The 20,337-nt window shown below is 31.1% G+C and overlaps 1 protein-coding gene across 2 annotated transcripts; it reads right to left on the reverse strand.

The window, feature by feature from the left end:
* Window positions 1-1,656: 1,656 nt before the first annotated feature.
* On the reverse strand, window positions 1,657-6,730 carry LOC126717836 (protein indeterminate-domain 5, chloroplastic-like). 2 transcript variants are annotated; one of them, XM_050419761.1, is made up of 4 exons: window positions 6,566-6,730; window positions 6,175-6,370; window positions 5,514-5,910; window positions 1,657-2,995 (listed from the first exon to the last, which is right to left on the reverse strand). In XM_050419761.1, the coding sequence occupies exons 2-4, from the start codon at window positions 6,323-6,325 to the stop codon at window positions 1,804-1,806; spliced, it is 1,740 nt and encodes a 579-aa protein (XP_050275718.1). In that variant the 5' UTR covers window positions 6,326-6,370; window positions 6,566-6,730; the 3' UTR covers window positions 1,657-1,803. The 2 variants fall into 2 exon arrangements, with proteins under 2 accessions (XP_050275718.1, XP_050275717.1); XM_050419760.1 differs by having other exon boundaries at window positions 6,175-6,398; window positions 6,566-6,722.
* Window positions 6,731-20,337: the final 13,607 nt, after the last annotated feature.

The following is a 20,337-nucleotide window of genomic DNA, read 5'->3' on the forward strand; positions in this document are numbered from 1 at the left end:
ATAACCTAATTTGAAATTAATTTATCATATTTATATACCATCCAAATCAATTAATAAAATGTCAAATTAGTGTATAGATTGATTAATCTCAAATTAGGGTGCTAATAAAAGAACTTTAATATTTTAGGATATACATTAAAATTTTCCTTCAAATTGATTTAATGGGAAAAACCTCAAACCCATTAAGTTACAATTGAAATGATGAAGCATATGTACTTTAAGTCTAGTCATGTAAATTGTGTAAATATTTTAAGCAATAATTTGAATAATTAAACGTAAATGATAATATGATTGCTACATAATGCACTGAATGAGATCTCCAAAACTTTTTTTGGTCGTATGAATTTTGTCTAAGTACAAAAAGCCTAAACTATTAATTTGAATAATGGGATAGACAATATTAATGGGGGAACGAATTGTAAAATTTTGTAATTTAAAATATACATTAGAATTTACTTTATAATTTGAATTAAGGTCTAGTTATTATACCATGCAATTACTACATTCATGTGAGATATAAAAGTTGATAGGGTAAAAAAAATAATCTTTTAATTTTTTTATCCTATTATAATTTTTACACCTCATATTGATGTAGTAATTACACGGTGTAATAGCTAGAGATCAAAATCCTTATAATTTAGAGTAATTATATCTAAATTAACTACCAATGTAATTAACTTATTGTAGTGCTGTAGTTGAACATTTGAAAGGAAAAACTATCCCCACAGTTAGACAGTCACGGACTGAGGATTCTACGAATGGAAAGAAGAGACAGCAAACACGACAAAATTGCCACATGAGTTTCTAATAATTACTCTAAAAAACAATGCTCGCTGCTTTTCTCTGCTGTCTCTGATTGATGCAGAATACATGACCTCAACTCTCAGTCTGTCAAAAGTATTGGGGAAGAAAAAATAAATAAATAAATAAACCCACAAAGATACCATGAAAGTGAATTCTAACGTGAGATTTTTCATGGGAGTGCTTGTTATCGAAGAGAGAGAGCGTAATTCAAAATGGGTCAACGAGGTGAGAAACTAGAATTAAAAGAAAAGTTTGTAAAAAGTTTCAATAGAATGTCAACACTCAACAAGGAGCCCTTAAATTCAGCAATACTTTGTTTTTATTATTAGTGTATTAGGATTAGGTATTAGGTGGCCGAACAAATTCTTCTGAATATTAAAGAAAACTTGGACAGCATTATTTTCTATTCTCTCTCTTGTTGATGTATATATATCAACATCCATCTCACCATGTGTGCCAGAACTTTGCAATCGGACAAATAAGTAATAAAATTCTCGTTTGTCGATTCTGTTGAGAGGTAGTCATGCTTGTGAAGATTCTCAAAGAGTGAAGGGACAGAGTCTTTATTTTTGACAGTCTTACTCAACATGGCTTACCTCATTTGTGGACTTCAAAACAAACCTGTAAGAGCTAGAAATTTCTATGTAAAGTAATTTTATTAATTGCATATGTTACGAATATTTTGGATACACATGCATCGTTATTTGAGAGAAGAACATGCTTTCGAAGTCCCCCTTTTTTTTTTTTTGTAACCTCTAACTAGGCAAGAAAGGTAATATAGTATAACTTAATATAATAGCTGAAATGGGATCAAAGCGTTTGACCAAAAGGAAAAAAATAAAAAGTTGAACGTAGCAAAGAAATTAGGCATGCATAATTTGGAATGAAACCCTATAGGGGTAAAAAAAAGGGTTATATTTTTGTTCATACATATTTAACGAACATGCAAAACCTAACTAGAATGGAATACTTGTTTTATTTCTATTGGATATAATAAGTTCATTGCATTGTTGTGCTTCCAAATGCTTGACTTGCCTGCTGGGCTGTCTTTAATTCGGGTTCCAAAGAACTCATATTGATAGCATGTTGTTCTCTTTGTGAATACCCTCCACCCATGTTCCTTACCATTCCTCCCACGCCCAAAAAATCCAATGTCAACTTGTCAGACCCTCCAAAGTTCACAGCCAGATTTTGATGTAACTTGGCCTCATCCACAGTGCTGAAATTCGTGTTACTATGGTGCTGGTCCAACGTGACCCCACTGCCATTGAACCCACCAAAGTTGTTGTCTTGTCCACGTCCAAACATGGAAGAGCTTGCATTAGCAAGAGAATTCATTAACCCTTGAAGATGGTTTCCACTTTCTATATGTGATCTTAGGCTCTCTCCTCCATTATCATTGCCAAAACTAACACCAAAGTTGGCCAACACATTTTGCTTCTCGGATTTAGAACTAGCCAAGCCTCTAAACATAGAAGAACTATTGTTGCTGCTTGTAGTTGATCCCATTTGAGCGGCTTTTTGAAGCAATGCAGTGGCAGACATATGAGAAGTTATGTTTTCAGGAGGCAAAGAATTGCTGTAGAGAGAAGAGACACCAGAGCCAACATGATCACCCATGTTAGTAGAGAATAGCGTTGTCCCTTGGCTGCCACCATTGCTATTGTTGAGCTGGTCTTGCATTAATAAGCCCGAAGATGATAAATTGGTGCTAGAGATATTGACATTGTCTCCACTGCTTATACCACCCGGGGAACTGTTATTATTAGGAAAGAAGCTAAGGTTAAAGAGACTAGCAGCTGGTGACGAATTGTTACTATTGCTTTGAAGATCAGGAAGTTGCATGAGTCCATGCAACTGTGGCTTGTTTGGAAAGCCTTGGTTTGCGTCTTGAATGAATAAGGAAGATGAATGCATTGATTGTGGAGGCTGGCCAAATGAAGAAGGATTTGATGGAGAAATTAGGTGCTCAAACTTTGCCCCACCGGCACTGCCTAGTCGTAACATATTATTAGATGGAGGGTTCTGATTTTGCAGTGGGGGAATCTGAGAACCAAGCTGTGATAGGCCTAGGCTCATGTGGTTGCTTCCAAAAAGATGACTCCCCATTGTGTTTAAGTTGGTAGGATGCCTAGCACTCTCCTGAGCCAGTGCATCACAAAAGGCCCTGTGAGTGATAAAACTGTCTCGCCTGCAACAATTACAATGGAAACAAAGTCAATAGATAACTTATAATAGAATGTAAAAGAATAGGAAAGAATTTGAAATGGTGATCATGAGTAAAGTGACTATTTGAGGGTAAAATAAAACCCAAAGGCAATGGAGGGTCATTTTGTTTTTGTCATGACAGGGTGGGAGTACGCATAGATTAAAGAACGATAATTGAGGGAGGCCCTTCAACATAATGTAGTATGAATTTGTGCTCACTTCCCATGGGATACTCTTTGAAACAAACTTGTTGGTATCAATCGACTCAACTAGTAGTGTCTTTTGTCATCAAACAAATGGACTTGACTCACAAAGAAATGGGGTTTAAAGAAGGGAGAGCACTTCTTCCATTGTGAAGTACATAGGAACAATGGATTTCTCTATTCAATTTAGAATAATATGAAGAAAACGTGTTCTCCCTCAAATCCTCCCCACCCTCTCAACCCAACACCACAATAGAAAAGAATAATAACTTAGGTCATAATTTTTTTAAAATGGTGTTAATCCAAAAAACTAGAGACTTCTTAAATGTTGTATTGACACATTACAAGCTCATTTTAAATACTTTGTGAGCCCAATATAATGAGTTCATTTTTATTTTGAGATAGAATCATAGAATGCCAACTTGTAAAATAGATTAATTTTTCTTATATTATGTTTGGATGACCGATTTTGAGGTAAGATTTTAATTAATGTTGTAATTTAAAGTTTTTCAAAGCTGATTTCCCTTTTTGGGTTTAACAAAAGAGTTATTACAATTTTTATGTGGAATTTTGAACATAAAATTCCGTAGGAGAATGTGTTATTCAACAATCTACCAAGATTACTATTCTCATGCAAGTACCATTATCCTTTATGTTATCACACCCATTGTCATTGCCATCACCATACCGCAATCACTAACACCTCTCACCACCATCCGTGAGAGCACCACCACCATTACCACTGCAATCACAACTATTTCCATAATCACCATGCTATCACCGCTACCATTACAAGCACTACCATTAATTATCACCACCGTTGCCACCAAATACCACCATGACTGCAGTCATGACCATTATTGCCACTCATCACCGCCATCATCCTCTTTATCATCACTAACACCAAGACAAATGACACTGTGGCACCTCCATTATCAAATTATTACCATCACCATATTAGAATTTTTGTAATTAGTATAATACTTAATTTTCTTATTTTTTAGATATACTCATCCAAACAAATAAATTTAAAATTGATAAATTTAAATTCTCCTCAATTTGAATCATGTTATTTTTAAAATTCTAAGAGTTATTGAATTCTATTTCCAAACACACCCTAAAAGCTTGAACAGGAGAATTATCAATTGATCCCTCCAGACAAGAAAGGTCAAAACTTGCTAGTCTTATGGTAGTCAGAACAAATAATTGACTTGAACAATCATGTTGTTGGAAAACTTTCCTTTTTAAGAACAGTGATAATATTAAGGATTTGGACCAATTCTTACACACAAAACAAAGCAAAAAGGAAAGGAAAGTTGAAGGAAGGAGAAATCATACAATTTTTACCGAGACAGTCGAAAAGGAAGTTAGAAATCAGAAATGCGAGAAGAAATTTACTTTCCCAAGAGCAAAGAACAAAGATTTTCGATGGCTCATATAAATTTACTGGATTATTGAAAATTATTAAGCATTGACTATTCAAGAACCAAATTCTATATCGAATGTCTAAAGACTGGCTCTTAAATAATTGAACAAGGAACTTATAAAAAAAGAAAACCAGAAAATTAGCAGTGAATCTCCAATCTGGAGCTGACTTTAAAACAGCAAAACTCATGAACATTGTATTTTCCATTTAAAGATTGATTCCATAACCATGAAAATCGCCAATAAAAGGTCACATTTTTTAAAGGAGAAAAAAAAAGGACTGTATAGCTGGAATATTGGTGCTCCACCAATGGAGGACCATATTATCATTGCACTGAGAGAGAGAGAGTATTGTTTTCATGGGAAGAAGTAGCGGGAAGAACTGAGCCCTGACTACATGTAGATAGAAGAGAACAAAACCAATAACTTATCCAAGTCACATGAAAACAAATTCTGTAACAATATGCTTTCAAACATTGTAATACAACACGTGAACGAGAAAAAGATGAAGCGGCGTTGTTTTCGAGGGAGAAACATGAAGTTTCCTTGTTTTTAGTTCTCAAACAACTTTTCAATTCATTTGCCTTTTGAAACCCCTAGTAGACCACGGCATTTCTACAGATTACTCACGTGGAACCAGTCCTGCCATAGCCTTAGGACACACTGCAAGAGGGACATAAATATGAATATATATATTTGCAAGAGATTCCTATGTTTTTTGTTTTTTTATATCCCCCATTTTGTTATTCACTGTTTTCTCTCGTCTCTACCCTCTTTGTCAACTTTTATTAATGAATGAATGAATGATAACTATGTATATAATTTCGCATAATGATTAATGTGAAAAGATTATATACGGATAAGATGAATTACCTAGAGAAAAGAGTGCCACAGTCACATCTGTATTCTCTAGTGCCACAGGTCTTGGAATGAGCCTTCCAGTCCGACTGCACGGCATACCTCTTTGAACACTTCTCACACTTCCACTTCTTCTCCCCGTGCTTTCGAGAGTAGTGCTTTTTAATGCCGGTGAGGTCGCCGAGAGCTCGTGAAGGGTCATGGTGAACGCATGTCGGCTCGGGGCACAGATACACCTTCCGTTTCGGTTCTTTGTTAGTCTTTTGCTTTAGCTTCCATGGCAGGTTGTGCCCTCTTCTGTGAAGCTGTAAGTTTTGCTCCCTTTGGAACCCTTTGTTACATACCTCACATATGAACCTATTTGTTGCCATTAAGGTCTTGGGAGATAGTGCTATTACCTCCGCATCTGGATCTGTCATCGAAAAATGACAAACAATAAACTATTAGAATAATTCAATGATAAAAATGACAAACAGAAGCCTACTCTTGTTGTCAATTCCACCAGCAATGTTCAAAATTAATTACAAAAGTTGAAAGGAAAACGAAATTAAAAGTAACATGCAAATCAAGCTAGCCCATCAATGTCCAAAATCAAAAGCCTAAGAAACCCTTGTGGCAAAATTATGAAGAAAAAAAAATGAAGAACTATAAACAATAGATCTAAACAGATACTTGCTTGGATTTCCAGGTTGGTTTCTCCTTTTCTTTTGAGGAGCTGTGGTTGGAGTAGTTGAGGAAGTGATTGTAGAAGAAGGTTGTTGTGCTGTCTGGCTTTGATTCTCTTCTCTGGTTCCAAAAAACAGTGTGGATGAGGAAGACGAGGCCATCTTCAAGAATCTCTATCTTCAAGCTAGTTGTTGCTCTTGTTGTTTCTTCCCCAAAAAAAAAAAAAAAAACAATCTGAAAGAATAAAAATTACAAATACCCACAAAGAATTTAGCCTCTTCTACTTATCTTTGAGCTCTCAAAGATATAGAAAAAGAAAGAAAAAAAACCTACGTGTAAATCTAGTGAAAATGAAAACAACAATATTCAAACTGAAACGATGGTTTTATTAGTATCATTACCTTTGAAGTTTGAGCTATACCCACAAAGAACCAACAAGAAAGTATCTCAGGGGGACAGCTACAATCCGGGAATGAAGAGAAGAAAACAATCAATCTGTAGACCTATTTATGCTTCTTACTTGCTGTTGTTTATTTAAAGGATAAAATTGTTTCTGTCACTTTTTATTGTTCCTCAATCATGTTATGTCATGTACATATATACCAACACATACATGTACATCCATCCATATATGCAACACCCATATCTCTCTATCTTTCTCTCTCTTACTGTCTCTTTCTCTCACTATCAAGGGTTATTTTGATTTTTATCTTCCTTTTCCATTACCATTAAAATTCAAGGAATTTTATTAAAAAAAAGAAAAATAATTGTGTGGATGTTGGTGTTCCTGTTCATGCAGCTCTCTCTCACGCAGCTGAATGTGTCGTTATGCGGCGATAGTTTGGGGCCACTGAGGTGTGGACCTCAGCCTTCCCTATCTCTCCTTCTCTAAATTCGTATCTTCTCGCTAGAATCAGGACAACCCTCTCTTTCGTCACTCTCCCTTTCCTTCCGCGTGGTCTCCACATATGATATTGATTCCTCTACATAAATATATTGTACCCTTAATTCAAGCTTTATTTATGATATGACTCCACCATTTCTCATCGGGTTTTGAATATCATAATTCAAATATGTCACAAGTGTAGGTTATATTTGGAAACAGTTTTTATTTTATATTTTCAAAAACTTGTTTTTGGGTATATAAAGAAAAAATAATTTTCTTGTATTTTTGAAATTAAAAACCTGTTTGGTTCATTTAAATTAAAAAAATAATTTTTTGAAGAAAAAAAATAAAAAATACTAAAATATATTGTTATTAGAGTTTAAAGTCTAATGCTAACTCATTAAATGAGACAGATTCATTAAATTAAATGTGCTTTCATTAACTTTTGAAAATTAGAAACTGAAAACAGTATTTTGTATGTTTTCAGTTTCCTTTGTAAATTGAGTTTTGAAAATAGTTTTTGTTTTTTGTTTATTTTGGATTGCCAAACAAGTTTTTTAGTTTTAAAAATAGAAAATTGTTTTTGGAAACAAAAAATGAGAAAAAACTATTACCAAATATACCCTTAATTTTCAATATCGTTCCTAGTGGCGGCTCAAGGTGTTATATCAACACTCGAACTTATATATATATATATTGAACACCTTGACTTGAAAATTATAAAACTTGAATTCTCAAGTCAAGATTATTTGTTGTTGACCTCAAATTCTTAGAATTCTTAAGTCAGGGTGTTTAATATATATTGAATAGAAAATACATATATTGAACACCCTGACTTGAGAATTCTAAGAATTTGAGGTTAACAACAAATAATCTTGGGCCTCCAAATATAATCCTTAATCTTTTACACAGCACACAAACCGAAATAACAATAATAATAATTAGCCAAAACAATAGCAAAAATAGTCCAAATAACAAAAAAGTAAAGCCAAACATAAACAAATAAACAAAACATTTAATAAAAATCTCGTTAAAAAAAAAAAACTAATTGTTTAGATTTGTAACTTGTTCAACCGATTCCATAAAACACTAATTTAATTTTTAATTTTTTTTTGCCTTAAAAAAAGTTACCAAAAGAAATACTGTAACTATGAGTTCTCCTTGGTGGCGTTGGTAGCTTGACTTGTTGTTGCAACAGGTCTCTCTCTCTCTCTCTCTCTCTCTCTCTCTCTCTCTCTCTCTCTCTCTCTCTCTCTCTCTCTCTTCTTAGTTTATGTTTCATCTCTCATTATTCCCTTTTTGCTTTTTCATTTTATTATTTTTTAATTTTAACTCCTTTTTCCTTTCGGCTTTTGCCCAACTCTTGAGTTTTTATTAGTGCATATTTCTTTTAATATATAATAGACTATTAGTTTGTTCCCAAAAATAAATAAATAATAGACTATTAGACTACTTTAATTGTTATACTATTTAAAATACAGGCTAAAATGCAAAACACATCTTCTAAGTTTCACCAGAATTTATTACAATCCTCTAACTTTCAAGTTTATTCAATTAAGACCTCTTTGTTAACTTCTGCTAAAATTTTTGCAAAAAGAATCTAGAAAAAAAAATTTTCAATCATTAATTTTATTTTTTAATTTAAAATTTTTTGATGAAAAAATTTAAAAATTTGGACAATTAACCGCAACATTTAACAAAAGTTAATGGAAATAACTTAATTGAATAAACTTGAAATTTAGATAACTAAAATGAACGAAAACAAAGTTAGAAGACTGAAATAAATTTTGGTTAAACATGGAGAGTATATTTTACATTTTAGTCTAAAATATACCTAAAATGTTGCCAAAACACTAACATTTAAAATAGTCTAATAGTTTTTTTTTTTTTAACTTATAGTGTATGTATGTGTGTATAAATATATATATATATATATATATAGATATATTTATATATAAAGCACTAATAAAAACTCAGGAGTTGAGCGAAACCTAAAAGATAAAAAGGGTTAAAATTAAGAACTAAAGCAAAAATTGACTGATGAGAGATAAAGTAAGAACTTAAAATGCTGAAATGAGAGTAATAAAATGAGAAAGAATCTGAAAAGATGAGAGAGAAAGAGAGAGAGAGAGTGTGTGTGTGTGTGTGTGTGTGTGTGATAGTTGTACACTATGACAACAAAACTGATGAAAGAAGAGCTACTGACACTGCTAAGGAGAACTCAAGTATCTCTCTTGATTTTCTTTATTTTAGGAAAAATGAAAATATAGATTATTTTTATGGAATAAATTACAAAATTGATTTATTAGGGTTTTTATTTTTTGTTTTTGAATGGCTAATATTTTTTTTACTTATTATTATTTTTCCTAATCTTATTGTTGTTTAGGCTATTTTTGCTGTTATTTTCACTATTTTTTTTTATTTGAGCCCATTTTTGGTTTTTTTTAAGGGGTTAAAGATTATGTTTTGGTGCCCAAATTATTTTTGTTGAACCTAAATTCTTAGGATTCTTAAGTTAGAATGTTTATTATATTTTTTTAGGGTAGAAAAAACAGGTAAATTTAAAAATAAAAAATAATTTTAGGTATTTTGTTTTTTGTTTTTTTTGCAAGTTAACATATGAAGACTTTGAGAATGTTTATCATATGGTAACTAAGTTTAATTTTCAATATTGTTCCGGATAAACCTAAGGGCTCCACTAGATAACGAAGATACAAAAAGTTGAATTATGTAACCTATGCTTCACGCACACATGTGAAAGAGAGGTATACTACCTACACCAAATGTATAGAATAATTTTTCTAAAAAATATATAGAATTAGGGTGGGTGTTAATTTGTAGATATAGACACCTAAATTGTAGTTGAGTTATATTACCTAGTTCTCCCATGGACGAAAACCTAGATTAGAATTCCTGCTTATTCACTTGTTGTAGGGAAGAGAGAGAGAGAGAGAGAAATATGATAATAAATGCTAGATTTGTTTCTTATGCTTAAATAGAATAGCATATAAGTACGATATAAATCTATTAAAATTTTAAATAAATAATCAAACAATATATACATTATTTTATAAAAGAAATAAATTTTAACTATTACTTGAAATGAAGAGTATCCTCCTATTTTAGACGCACTGAAGTCGTTATCCCACATAATCATTACAGTTTTTTTCATGTGTCAACTATAATGTCATTTCCTATAAATGGTAGACATTATTTGTTGTAGCTAGCATTTTATAGACAGGATAGTATAAGACCTGCGTCTTTGTATTATGTTAATACAATTTTGAGTATGAGCAATTACTTATGGCGCAGAGCTTTTTGGATCTTCGTTAAAGGCAGTATAGGTAATATATGTGACAAACTTGTAGGTGGGTTTCTTATGCTGTAGGAATAGTTTAAAACTATGTTATGCCCAAGGAGCATTATAATTATTGCACTTGTCATTTTCTATTAATTTCTGTTTACCCATATGAATGAATAGTAAAGTTTCATGTATTGCGAGTTTTACCACCATTCTCTTATACTAATAAGACTATGCAGCTCTAAAAAAAAAAAAATTTTAAAAATAAACGAGACAATGTGCTCTCCTTTTACTGTGGTTTTCATTGATTTGTCTTTCATATAATTAATATGGATTTCCATAGAAAACCGAATATCCAAACCCTACTTGAGAGAGACAAAAGTTTAATCTGAAATAGTGTCGCAGAGCGAGCTAGGAGAAGGGGACCATCCCTCCAATTTTATTTTTAAAAAATAAATCTTTATATATATAAATATATATATATATCTCATTCTCTAAATTCTTTTTAAATTTAATAGTTGATAAGAGAATTTAAATCCTAAATGACTCATTTGAAAATACTAGAAGGTATTAATTAATTGGGTTACAAAATTCTTAGCTAAATTTCCCAAATTCTTAAGCAGCAGTTTTTCAACAAATACTTATTCCCTAACTACAAGAGCAATTTAATAAAACCTAATAAAACTAACTTTCTTCAAGTCCAATCACCTTTAAGTTAATTGGCATTTTTTTTTTTTATCTTTCTAATGAAGATATTCCTATTTAATAATCTCTTTTCCATTCAAAATGTATTAAGAACAAAAATAAATAAATAAATAAAATAACATATGGCCATCAGAGTTTTGGTGTTTTTTTTTTTTCTTTTAATAATATAAATTATATAATAATGATGCGTGACATCCAAACAAACAACTTTATTTTTAAATATTTTTTAGGTACAAATATTTGTATGTGCATTTTTTACCTTAAATTAAATTGAGCAAGCAAATCATATGTGAATATTGGTGTAGCATTTATTTGTTTGATTGTACTCCTTGCTTGTGTTCCATAATAGTCTGTCTTTTATTTTTTTAATCTTTCATCTATGAGTTTTTCTTTTTTATCTTAGTCCTTATATTTTATGACTTTTAGTTGTATGTAATATTTGTTTTATTACGTACTATATATAGTTGATATAGCATATAAAGAGAAGTAAGAAACTATTTTGTCATTACAATTTTAATTCCACTTCTAAAGAATATTTTGGCTCAGGCAATGATATGAAAGATCAGTGGGAGAGGGATGGGGACCATGACTCTCATACCATTTAAAAATCCCCCTCTCCCTCCTATATTGTTCCATTCGATATATAATTAATTGCAGCCCCCTATATTTTTTTTAAAATGTACTACATTTATTTAAATGACTCATGGATATATTTTTCCTTTTTATTACTCCATGTTATACGTAATTCATTAAACCCAAATATATTCAATGGTATGTTCTTAATAGAAAAGTAAATCTCTTAAGTAAAAATCTTCTTCTTTTTTTGGCATTGAGAGAACTAAAGATAGAGACATTGTGTGTGTGTGTGTGTGTGCGGCTTTTATTTTATTTTTAAGAAATGATATTTTTTGGTTTTGATGGTTATAGACGTTATATAGATTTTTATTGCAATTGTCATCTATGAAAGGTAAAGTTTTCCTTTATTTTATTTTTTTCGATATATTTTTCTATTGGCTTGTACATGTTTAGGAATGTAAAATGATATTTATATTTAAATTATTTTAAGTGAATTAATTTTTATATTTTTCAGTCTTAAAATTTTTAATATATTTTAAAATATCAAATTTATTTATCAAAAAAAAAAATGATGATCTAAATTGTTTGAAGAATATTAATGATGATCAAAATGATTTAAAAATAATTCATATTTTACCCACTTATTGTAGGAAGAAAAATATTTTGAATTATATAACTAACTTGCTTTACATTTTTGTTATATATTAAAAAATATCATATGTTACATCTTGTTGCAAACAATTGAAAGACACAAAAAGCTTGACTAAATCATCGTTAACACCATTGGAGTGTTTGCATTATACTTATACATTTTGAGAGTACAAGAAGAGATGCCTTTGTAAGGTAAATGGAGCCCAATGTTATCACACCAAAGAATTGGAACATGAGGAAGCATCACACCAAGTTCAGATTGCAAAGATTGAAGTCAAGTTCAGCGAAGGCTTTATATTCGGATTAATTTTTAGTATGACTTGAGCTTATAAACTCAGTTTTTTAGTTTTTATATACAACTTTGTAAAACCTTGTTTTCTTACTTTTTTTTTTTTTTTTTTCATTTTTTCAAAGTATAAATATATTTTAGCACACTTTCAGCAAAAAAATTTTAGCAAAAAATTAAATAAGTTGTTCCTAAATGAACACTTAGCAGAGAGGTGTGCAATTGCACATTAGTTTTTGCAGAACCATGAGATGAGATTATTACTCAAAAAGGTGGCATAACCAAGTTGAGGTCTCGGAGATGAAGAGGTCATGATCTATAGTGTGCTTGAGCGAGTGACTATTAGGTATTGTACCCACAGTTTCATGATAAAAGTTGGGATTGTGAAATGATGTGCCACAATTGTTGTTAAGCTTGCTTGTAGTGGAGAAAGGAAGAATGGGTTTGTAATTGTCCATGCTAGCATGTGCAATAATATTAAAGACATACTTAGACTAAGATACTTAAAACGCCAGTGGATGGAATGGACTCAATACCTAAAAAGTGGTGTGTTGTATGAAGGTCATGGACTTGTATATTCACAAGTTCACTATAGCATGATTATATTTTTTTTTGCAAAATTCCCCACTGGATGTAGGGTTCCCCCACCTCCCCCACCCCCCACCCCCCCCCCAAAAAAAAAAAAAAATTGTTTACAGTAGAGGAAGATAAGAAGGAAGAGTTGGAGGCCATGGGCCATGAAGGTGAAATGGCTTTGACATCATATTGAAATACACAGAATGTTTGAATAAACTATTACTCACACCATTGGAATGTTGTACGCATTGTATTTATATACTTAAGAATACAAGATTAGATTTTAGATGGATAAATAATACAAAAAATTTAAGGGCAAAAATATCATTTTAGTCCTACATTTCAGAGTCACAATCAATTTGGTCTTTACATTTCAGTAGCAACCAATTTGGTCACTTATTTTCAATTCGTAGTTAATTTGGTCCATACCGTTAACTCATTAACATTAATAAGTTAACTTGTTAACTCACTAATTTATTAAATAATACCACAACAGCTGCACTGTTGATAACGACGAACCTACCACGGTCAGTCACTCTCCTTCCTTGTCATTCACCACCACGATCCACCATTGAGGTGGTTTCCTTACTCTCTCCCTCTATCTATACTTTTCTTGGACTTACCCACTCAATCTCTCCTTTTTCAATATGTAATGGTGTGAGGGTTTAGGTTGTTTGATGGTTCAATATATGTCTCAATTGTGGTTGAAATTTGATTTTAGGGTTTGTTGGTGATGGAACTGGGTTCGGTAGTGGTGGATTTGAGTTTGTTGTCGTGCTATATTGTGGGAGTGGTAGTAATTTGGGTTTAGTTGTGGTGGATCTGGGTTTGGTAATGGTGGATCTATATTTGGTGGTAGGGCTAGACTATTGAGGAGGTGGTAATTTGGGCTTGGTGGTGGTGGATTTGGAAAAGTGGTGATGCTAAACTATTGAGGTTGTGGTGGCAATTTGGGATGGTGGTGGTGGATCTGGATAATGTTTGGTTACCAAGAAATTGCAAGAAAGTAAAAAATAAAAATAAAAATAAAAATAAATAAAAAAACATTGAGAAAAGAAATTAAGAGAAAATATGCTTATTACCAAGAAATGGTAAGAAAATTAATACTAAAAAATAAAAAATAAAGAAAATGATAAAATTGGTATAAAAAATAAGAAAACTATTTTTAAATATTGATGTTTTTTTGCCATGTAAGCACTGATGTGGACACTAAAATATAGACACGTCAACATTCATCATGCCTATAGTGCACACTATTAATTATATAGGCATTTTCTGTTAATAAGTTAATAGTAGAAATCAAATTAATTGTAAGTTGAAAATAACATGGACTAAATTAACTACTACTAAAATGTAAGGATCAAATTGACTATAAGCCCAAAATGTATAGACCAAAATCATATTTTTGCCAAAATTAAAATAAATAAATAAAAGTTAAGAAGCTAAATATAAGAGATAAAAGAGATAAGTTTTGCTCAATATTATAGACATAATTTATGTATAAGTAATATGTGTGTGTATGCAATATATTTAAATAAATTATCACTCACACCATTGTGATGTTGTATGTATTTATATAATTGAAAGCACTAGATAGGATTTTGGATGGATAGATATAAAACTCAAAAAAAAAACAACCAAAAAAAAAAATTTTTTGAGCAAAATACAAGAGGAAATGTTTTCTCAATATTATACACGTAATTTATGAATACATGTGTTTGGTTTTTAAAATTATGACATTTTAAAATTCATTTTTAATTTTAATACAGATCTAAAATGTTGAAATAATAGAAATAAGTAAAATAGAAAGGAAAATAGCAACATAAGACTTAGAATTAGCTTTATAAGACGCAAATTTATGTTTAAAAAAGTGTGTTGTGAATTTCTAGGTAAGTAGCCGATTGCATGGGTCAATTTGTTCACCAAATGGTTCAAGAATTACTTGAGAAAGTATTTCCCTGCTAAAGGAAGATGAATCTTTCAGAGTAAATGAATGACAAGGACTATCAACCCAACTTAAAGAAATTAACATGTCAATGTGAAGAAGTATTCTTAAACAAGGAAACCTAGCAATTGAAGTGGTTCTCTTGTTACTCTGTTGTTTTCTAAGTTCTGTTTAATTTATTAATAGTTTAAATTGAATTAGCTTTCATTGTGAGAATTCTTTTCGTCTGTTCTTAAAAAAGAGTAAATTTCATTAATGAACAAAAACCAAAAATATCTACCATGGCAAGCCTTGGTAGTTTGATATAATTTGTCTTGAATATTAATAATACATGACACTGCTATCAAGTCTCAACAAGTCACTGAATTGACTCAGAGATTAGCTGCTTTCATTAATAATGTACTTACAGATGTTGTGGCTGTAATGGAACTAGTATTTTGGTATGAAAAGTTCGTAGCAGCAAGAAAGTTTGGTATGAAAGATTGTTATATGGATATACGGTTCGCCAGCTTATATTTGATACAGCCAAAGATATAATCGAGTACAAACTCAGACGGAGCACAAAGAGTCCCTATATGTAATATATGGGATGTGTTTAAGATGAATAGTTAGACAAAACCTATATTTCTAATATTCATGAGGAATGAGACGTGTTAGACAAAACCTATATTTCTAACACTCATTAGGAATGAGATGTGTTAGGTCCATATTTTTATGTTGGCAATCATAAACAAATGTATCAATTCAGTACCTAGTTTTTTTTAATTAATTGGTATTGATTTTTTATTGAATTAAGACAAATCAAATTCAGAACAATTGAAGACTCAAGATTGCAAAATCTGAACAACTACTGCACAGCATTTCGACTGCAACTCAACAAGTCAAGAGTCATTTAACTTGATCAGTTGAACTAAATGATTTGACTAATCAAGATTCAGAAATTTTGGTTTTTCAGCAATTCTTCTCAACTAGGGTTTACTGCAACTCAAGTACACTATATATACAAACCCTAGAGCATGTTTTTACACACATAAGAGGGCAATGTTTTTGTACACAGATTTGGAATTTTTCAAGTCCTCTTGAAGCATCAATCGGAGCCTACGTGCATGCAAAAGATCTAGTGTTCAAGTGAAATTGCTACAACCAATTGACTACGATTATTGGACAAATATTTGAGTGTTGATCTCAGATTTATGAAATTGGAGTTCGTGTGCAACAAGTCAAATTAGAAGATTTCATGGATCTCGGAGCTATGTGTAGTTAGTAAGTACTACAGATGTATCATTAGATTTAGGGTTAAATCTTTTGTGTAAACTTTCATTATATTCTAGTCAATTTGTTACCTTAAGGATTGTTATGTTAAATTCCCCTATGTTTTTTTTTTTAACTATAAAATGGGTTATTTCATTAGTTTTTCTAGATCATCATTTTGGTGTCTTATGTGATTTATGTTTGTGGGATGTTATTCAATTCAAATCTAAAGCATTATTAATCTAATTAATTACTTAGCTAAAAATTGGTTAATATATTTTGTGACAACTAGGTCCTAAAACCCTAACAAGATGCATTTTCTTTTGTGGTTAGAAATCCCATTCACTGCAAAATTTACTCGAAATATGATCTTTGAATTTGGGTTTCAAAAATAGAAGGAACACCCCCCCCACCCCCTTTCTATTGTCAACATATAATAGCTATGCCTATATGAATGTGTAGCCTTCTCTAACCCTAATGGCTAATGCAATTCCCCAATAAAGTTGAATCCATGACCTTGTTATTGGAAAAGATATAACATAACTAATGTGAGACATAGATTTGACACCATAATAAAATATATGAGAAATTATGAAAAGAAAAATAAAGAAAGGAGAGAGAGAGAGAGAAAATGGAATTAATGTGGTTCAAATTTAGAGACCTACAACCATAATAAAAAAACCATTATTGGTTATAATATCTTTATTATCAAATTTTATGTTGTATAATGAAATTATTGAAGAGTATTTATATTAGGGTTTTTTTTTTTTTTTTGGACAAACAAAAGTATCCAAACCTCTTCAAACATCGAGTATCCGACTATTTTGTCAAGTGTATACAATTCTCCCATCCTCAACGTACCAAGTTATAACAGGAAGGAATTTCATAGAGATAGTCCCAAAATGATGGTGAGAGGTTTCAAACCTAAGATCTTATGGATATCATGAAGTTTTAGGAACCACTAAACCAACCTCCTAAGATAAATTCTAAATTATACCAAAATTACTATACTTACACTACAAATAGGTTAAGAGTTAATTTGCTTCAATTCCAAGTAAAATCGGATTGTTTTGCATACACTCAAAGTATGAATAGATATAATGAACCTTGACTATAGTTATACAAGAGACTCGGATCTTTAATCAATAATGAGTTAGACCTTGAAATCTCTAGCCCTTGTAAACAGAAAAGGTACCATATCCGCTTAGGTACAAAGGTGCCTGGTGATGGAAGCTTGCATTTGTAATGTAAAAAAGTAAAGTCCGATTTTCAAGAATGAGAAGCCAAAATAGAATCATCTTGAGAAACTTAATTAAGAGGAAAACAAGATACATCAAACTGCTTTTCTTTGCTTTGTTACTACTCAAAATAACGGAGTTATTGCTGCGTAAAAGGTTCAAATTGAAACAATTTCATGAGTTTAGAACTTTAATGGTAAAAATTAATAATCAATGATATAATATGAAATATAGATATATGGGCATAAAAGAACCTCCACAAAATTCCATATGGATTTTTTTTTTTTTTTTCATGTAGGCAATTCATTGACAATATGAAATACATGTAAGCATTTAAAATAAAGATAGAATTTGGAAACACACTAAAAACTAGTGATGTTAGAGATATTACAAATTTTACTATATAAATCTTACAAAATAAGATGTCAAGAATCATAAAAATAAATAATTATTTATTATATTATTTAAGTGACATTAATCAAATTCTTGGAATGTATGATTGTGGAACATTCATAAATGATGAATGAACCTATTCTTAATTCCCTAATGGCCTACTCATTGTGAAACAATATTCATGGATAATGATTCTCAAATACTTGCTTGACTTCCTTTTTTTTTTTCTTTTTTTTTCTTTTTTTTTTAATGTTGGTTTGAGAAATGTGGGGATATGATTTGTACCTGATTGCTTATTTGAAATTCTGTTTAGTTGACGTACGTTACATAGGCATTTTTGAGAGAGAGATGAAAGACTACGAAGGCAGATTCAGCCAAAAAAAAGAAAGAAAAATCAAACTGCAAGAATGCTTCCAACAAGCACTTTTTAACAAGTTTTGTTCCTTGCTGAATTGTGATCTGTGATTATCTTTTGTTCTCACCTGCAAAGGAACCTTCATTCCGTTGCTTTTTTACTCATTACTAAAGAAAGCCTCTTTAGCCTGCCTTTTCATGACCATATTTCACTGAGATGGAGACAATATATATGTGTTGTTGGTTTGTGAAAGCCCAAGTTCTTTGGGTATTTCCTCTGTCAACCTCAGTGACTTAGTCATGTAATGTATCGCACACCCCTTTTATTATTCCCTTTACGTGAAATATCTGTTCACCAATACATGGGGCCAAAGGAATTCCAAATTTCCAATTGTCTAAATGAAGTAAAGAGAAAAAATTGCACGGAGAACTACTGGTTGTCAAATAGTGACCCTTTTTACAAAAATCAGTGGGATCCACCTCTTAGACAAGGTGGACCAGTGCTAAAAGCAGATCCAATGGACAGGATATCTAAAGGGGTCAATTTCTTTTGCCGTTAAGAGTCTTAATTTGTAAGGACTTTCGAGTCATTTCCCGTGAGTTTGATTCTTGAATAACCACCAGATCCAGCTTTATTTGTGCCACTGATCCAGCTTAGTGGTTCATCATTGTATCACCGTTTGGATGACTAGCTGTGATCAGTAATTGTATTAGGCAACCTAAACGTGTTATTATTATTATTATTATAAATATATATATATATATATATATATTTTTTATGGTGAAACGTGTTATTATTCAACATGTATTATTACGATTTTCTCACATGCATGTACAAATCAAATGCATGTACAAATCAAATGCATGGGTTCTACATATATAGGAGTGAGATGAATTAATGTTGTGTTGTGTGTACAATTATACATAGTGTCCGTTTTGGTACAATTTATTTATTTGAAATTAAAAAATTTTAGTTGAAAGTACTGTAAATAAAAGTAAAAGTTAGCTAAAATAGTACAGTGGGACCCATGAATAGTACAAAAAAATATAACGGGACTCATAAATAGTAGCAAAAATAAGTTCTAATTAAATAGATATATAAGAAAGATAATATTAATTTGATTGTTCTGATTAAATTTCAAGACCTACTTATATCATGTTTGTAGCTCTCTAAGATGGTTATTATGTAAAATGCCTACTTTGTAAAAACAAGGGTAATATTAGAGGTATTATAAATTTTACCATATAAGTAAAGAATAATAAGAGAATAAATAATAATGTATTTTCTAGGACCTAGGAGACACGAGCCTACTAGGCAATCATTTTTTTTTTTTTTTTTTTAAGAAAAGAGTAAGTCGGTATGTGATAGGTATGAAGAAAAAAAGAAAAGTGCATCCCCAAGTTGTTCAATCATTGTGAACTAATGATTCAATACTTAGATTAGCTTGGATTTTATTTGGATCACCTAATAATTAAGCATATGACTTCAAATGCAGTCAAATCTAATGGGTCCTTTATAACCAGTTCAAGTTAGATGATTTTTTCGTTGGACGAAGATTAGCTATATGAATTTATAATTACAGAATGAAATCTTGCCATTCACCTTGACGAAAACAATTTTTTTTTTTTGGCTCACAAGAAGGACGAGGAGAGAATTAAACCAGATTCCTCGGACGGAAAAAAGTAGGCAATGTATGCATGTCTCTACCACCACATATTAGTTCTACTTCCTCTCAATCAAAAGCTTCCAAGAGTTATTCTTATCAAACTGTCCTCAGTTGGGTCTTAATTTTCAAGGATCATCTGTGTGGGCTTGTAGATTTGTCTGTTAAATTTACACTTATCCCTATTCCAATTGCAAAATAAATAAATATGTATAGGAGCTTCAAATGATGATTTAGTATAATATGTTGGAACATCATCTTAATTCAATAAAATTTGACATACATGTTATACTAATCATTCAAGTTAACAATTTTAAACTCTATCTGACTTTCTCTCTGGAATAATA

The sequence above is a fragment of the Quercus robur genome, chromosome 3 (assembly GCF_932294415.1).
Source record: "Quercus robur chromosome 3, dhQueRobu3.1, whole genome shotgun sequence".
In the NCBI taxonomy this organism is placed as follows: Eukaryota; Viridiplantae; Streptophyta; class Magnoliopsida; order Fagales; family Fagaceae; genus Quercus; species Quercus robur.

Bases quoted from the DNA above. Each gene is read 5' to 3' on its own strand.
- LOC126717836 (XM_050419761.1), bottom strand. From the start codon at position 6,325: ATGGCCTCGTCTTCCTCATCCACACTGTTTTTTGGAACCAGAGAAGAG. The intron at 5,911-6,174 runs GCAAGTATCTGT...TTTCGATGACAG, and splicing joins AAACCAACCTGGAAATCCAA to ATCCAGATGCGGAGGTAATA. The intron at 2,996-5,513 runs GTAATTCATCTT...TAATTGTTGCAG, and splicing joins TGTGGCACTCTTTTCTCTAG to GCGAGACAGTTTTATCACTC.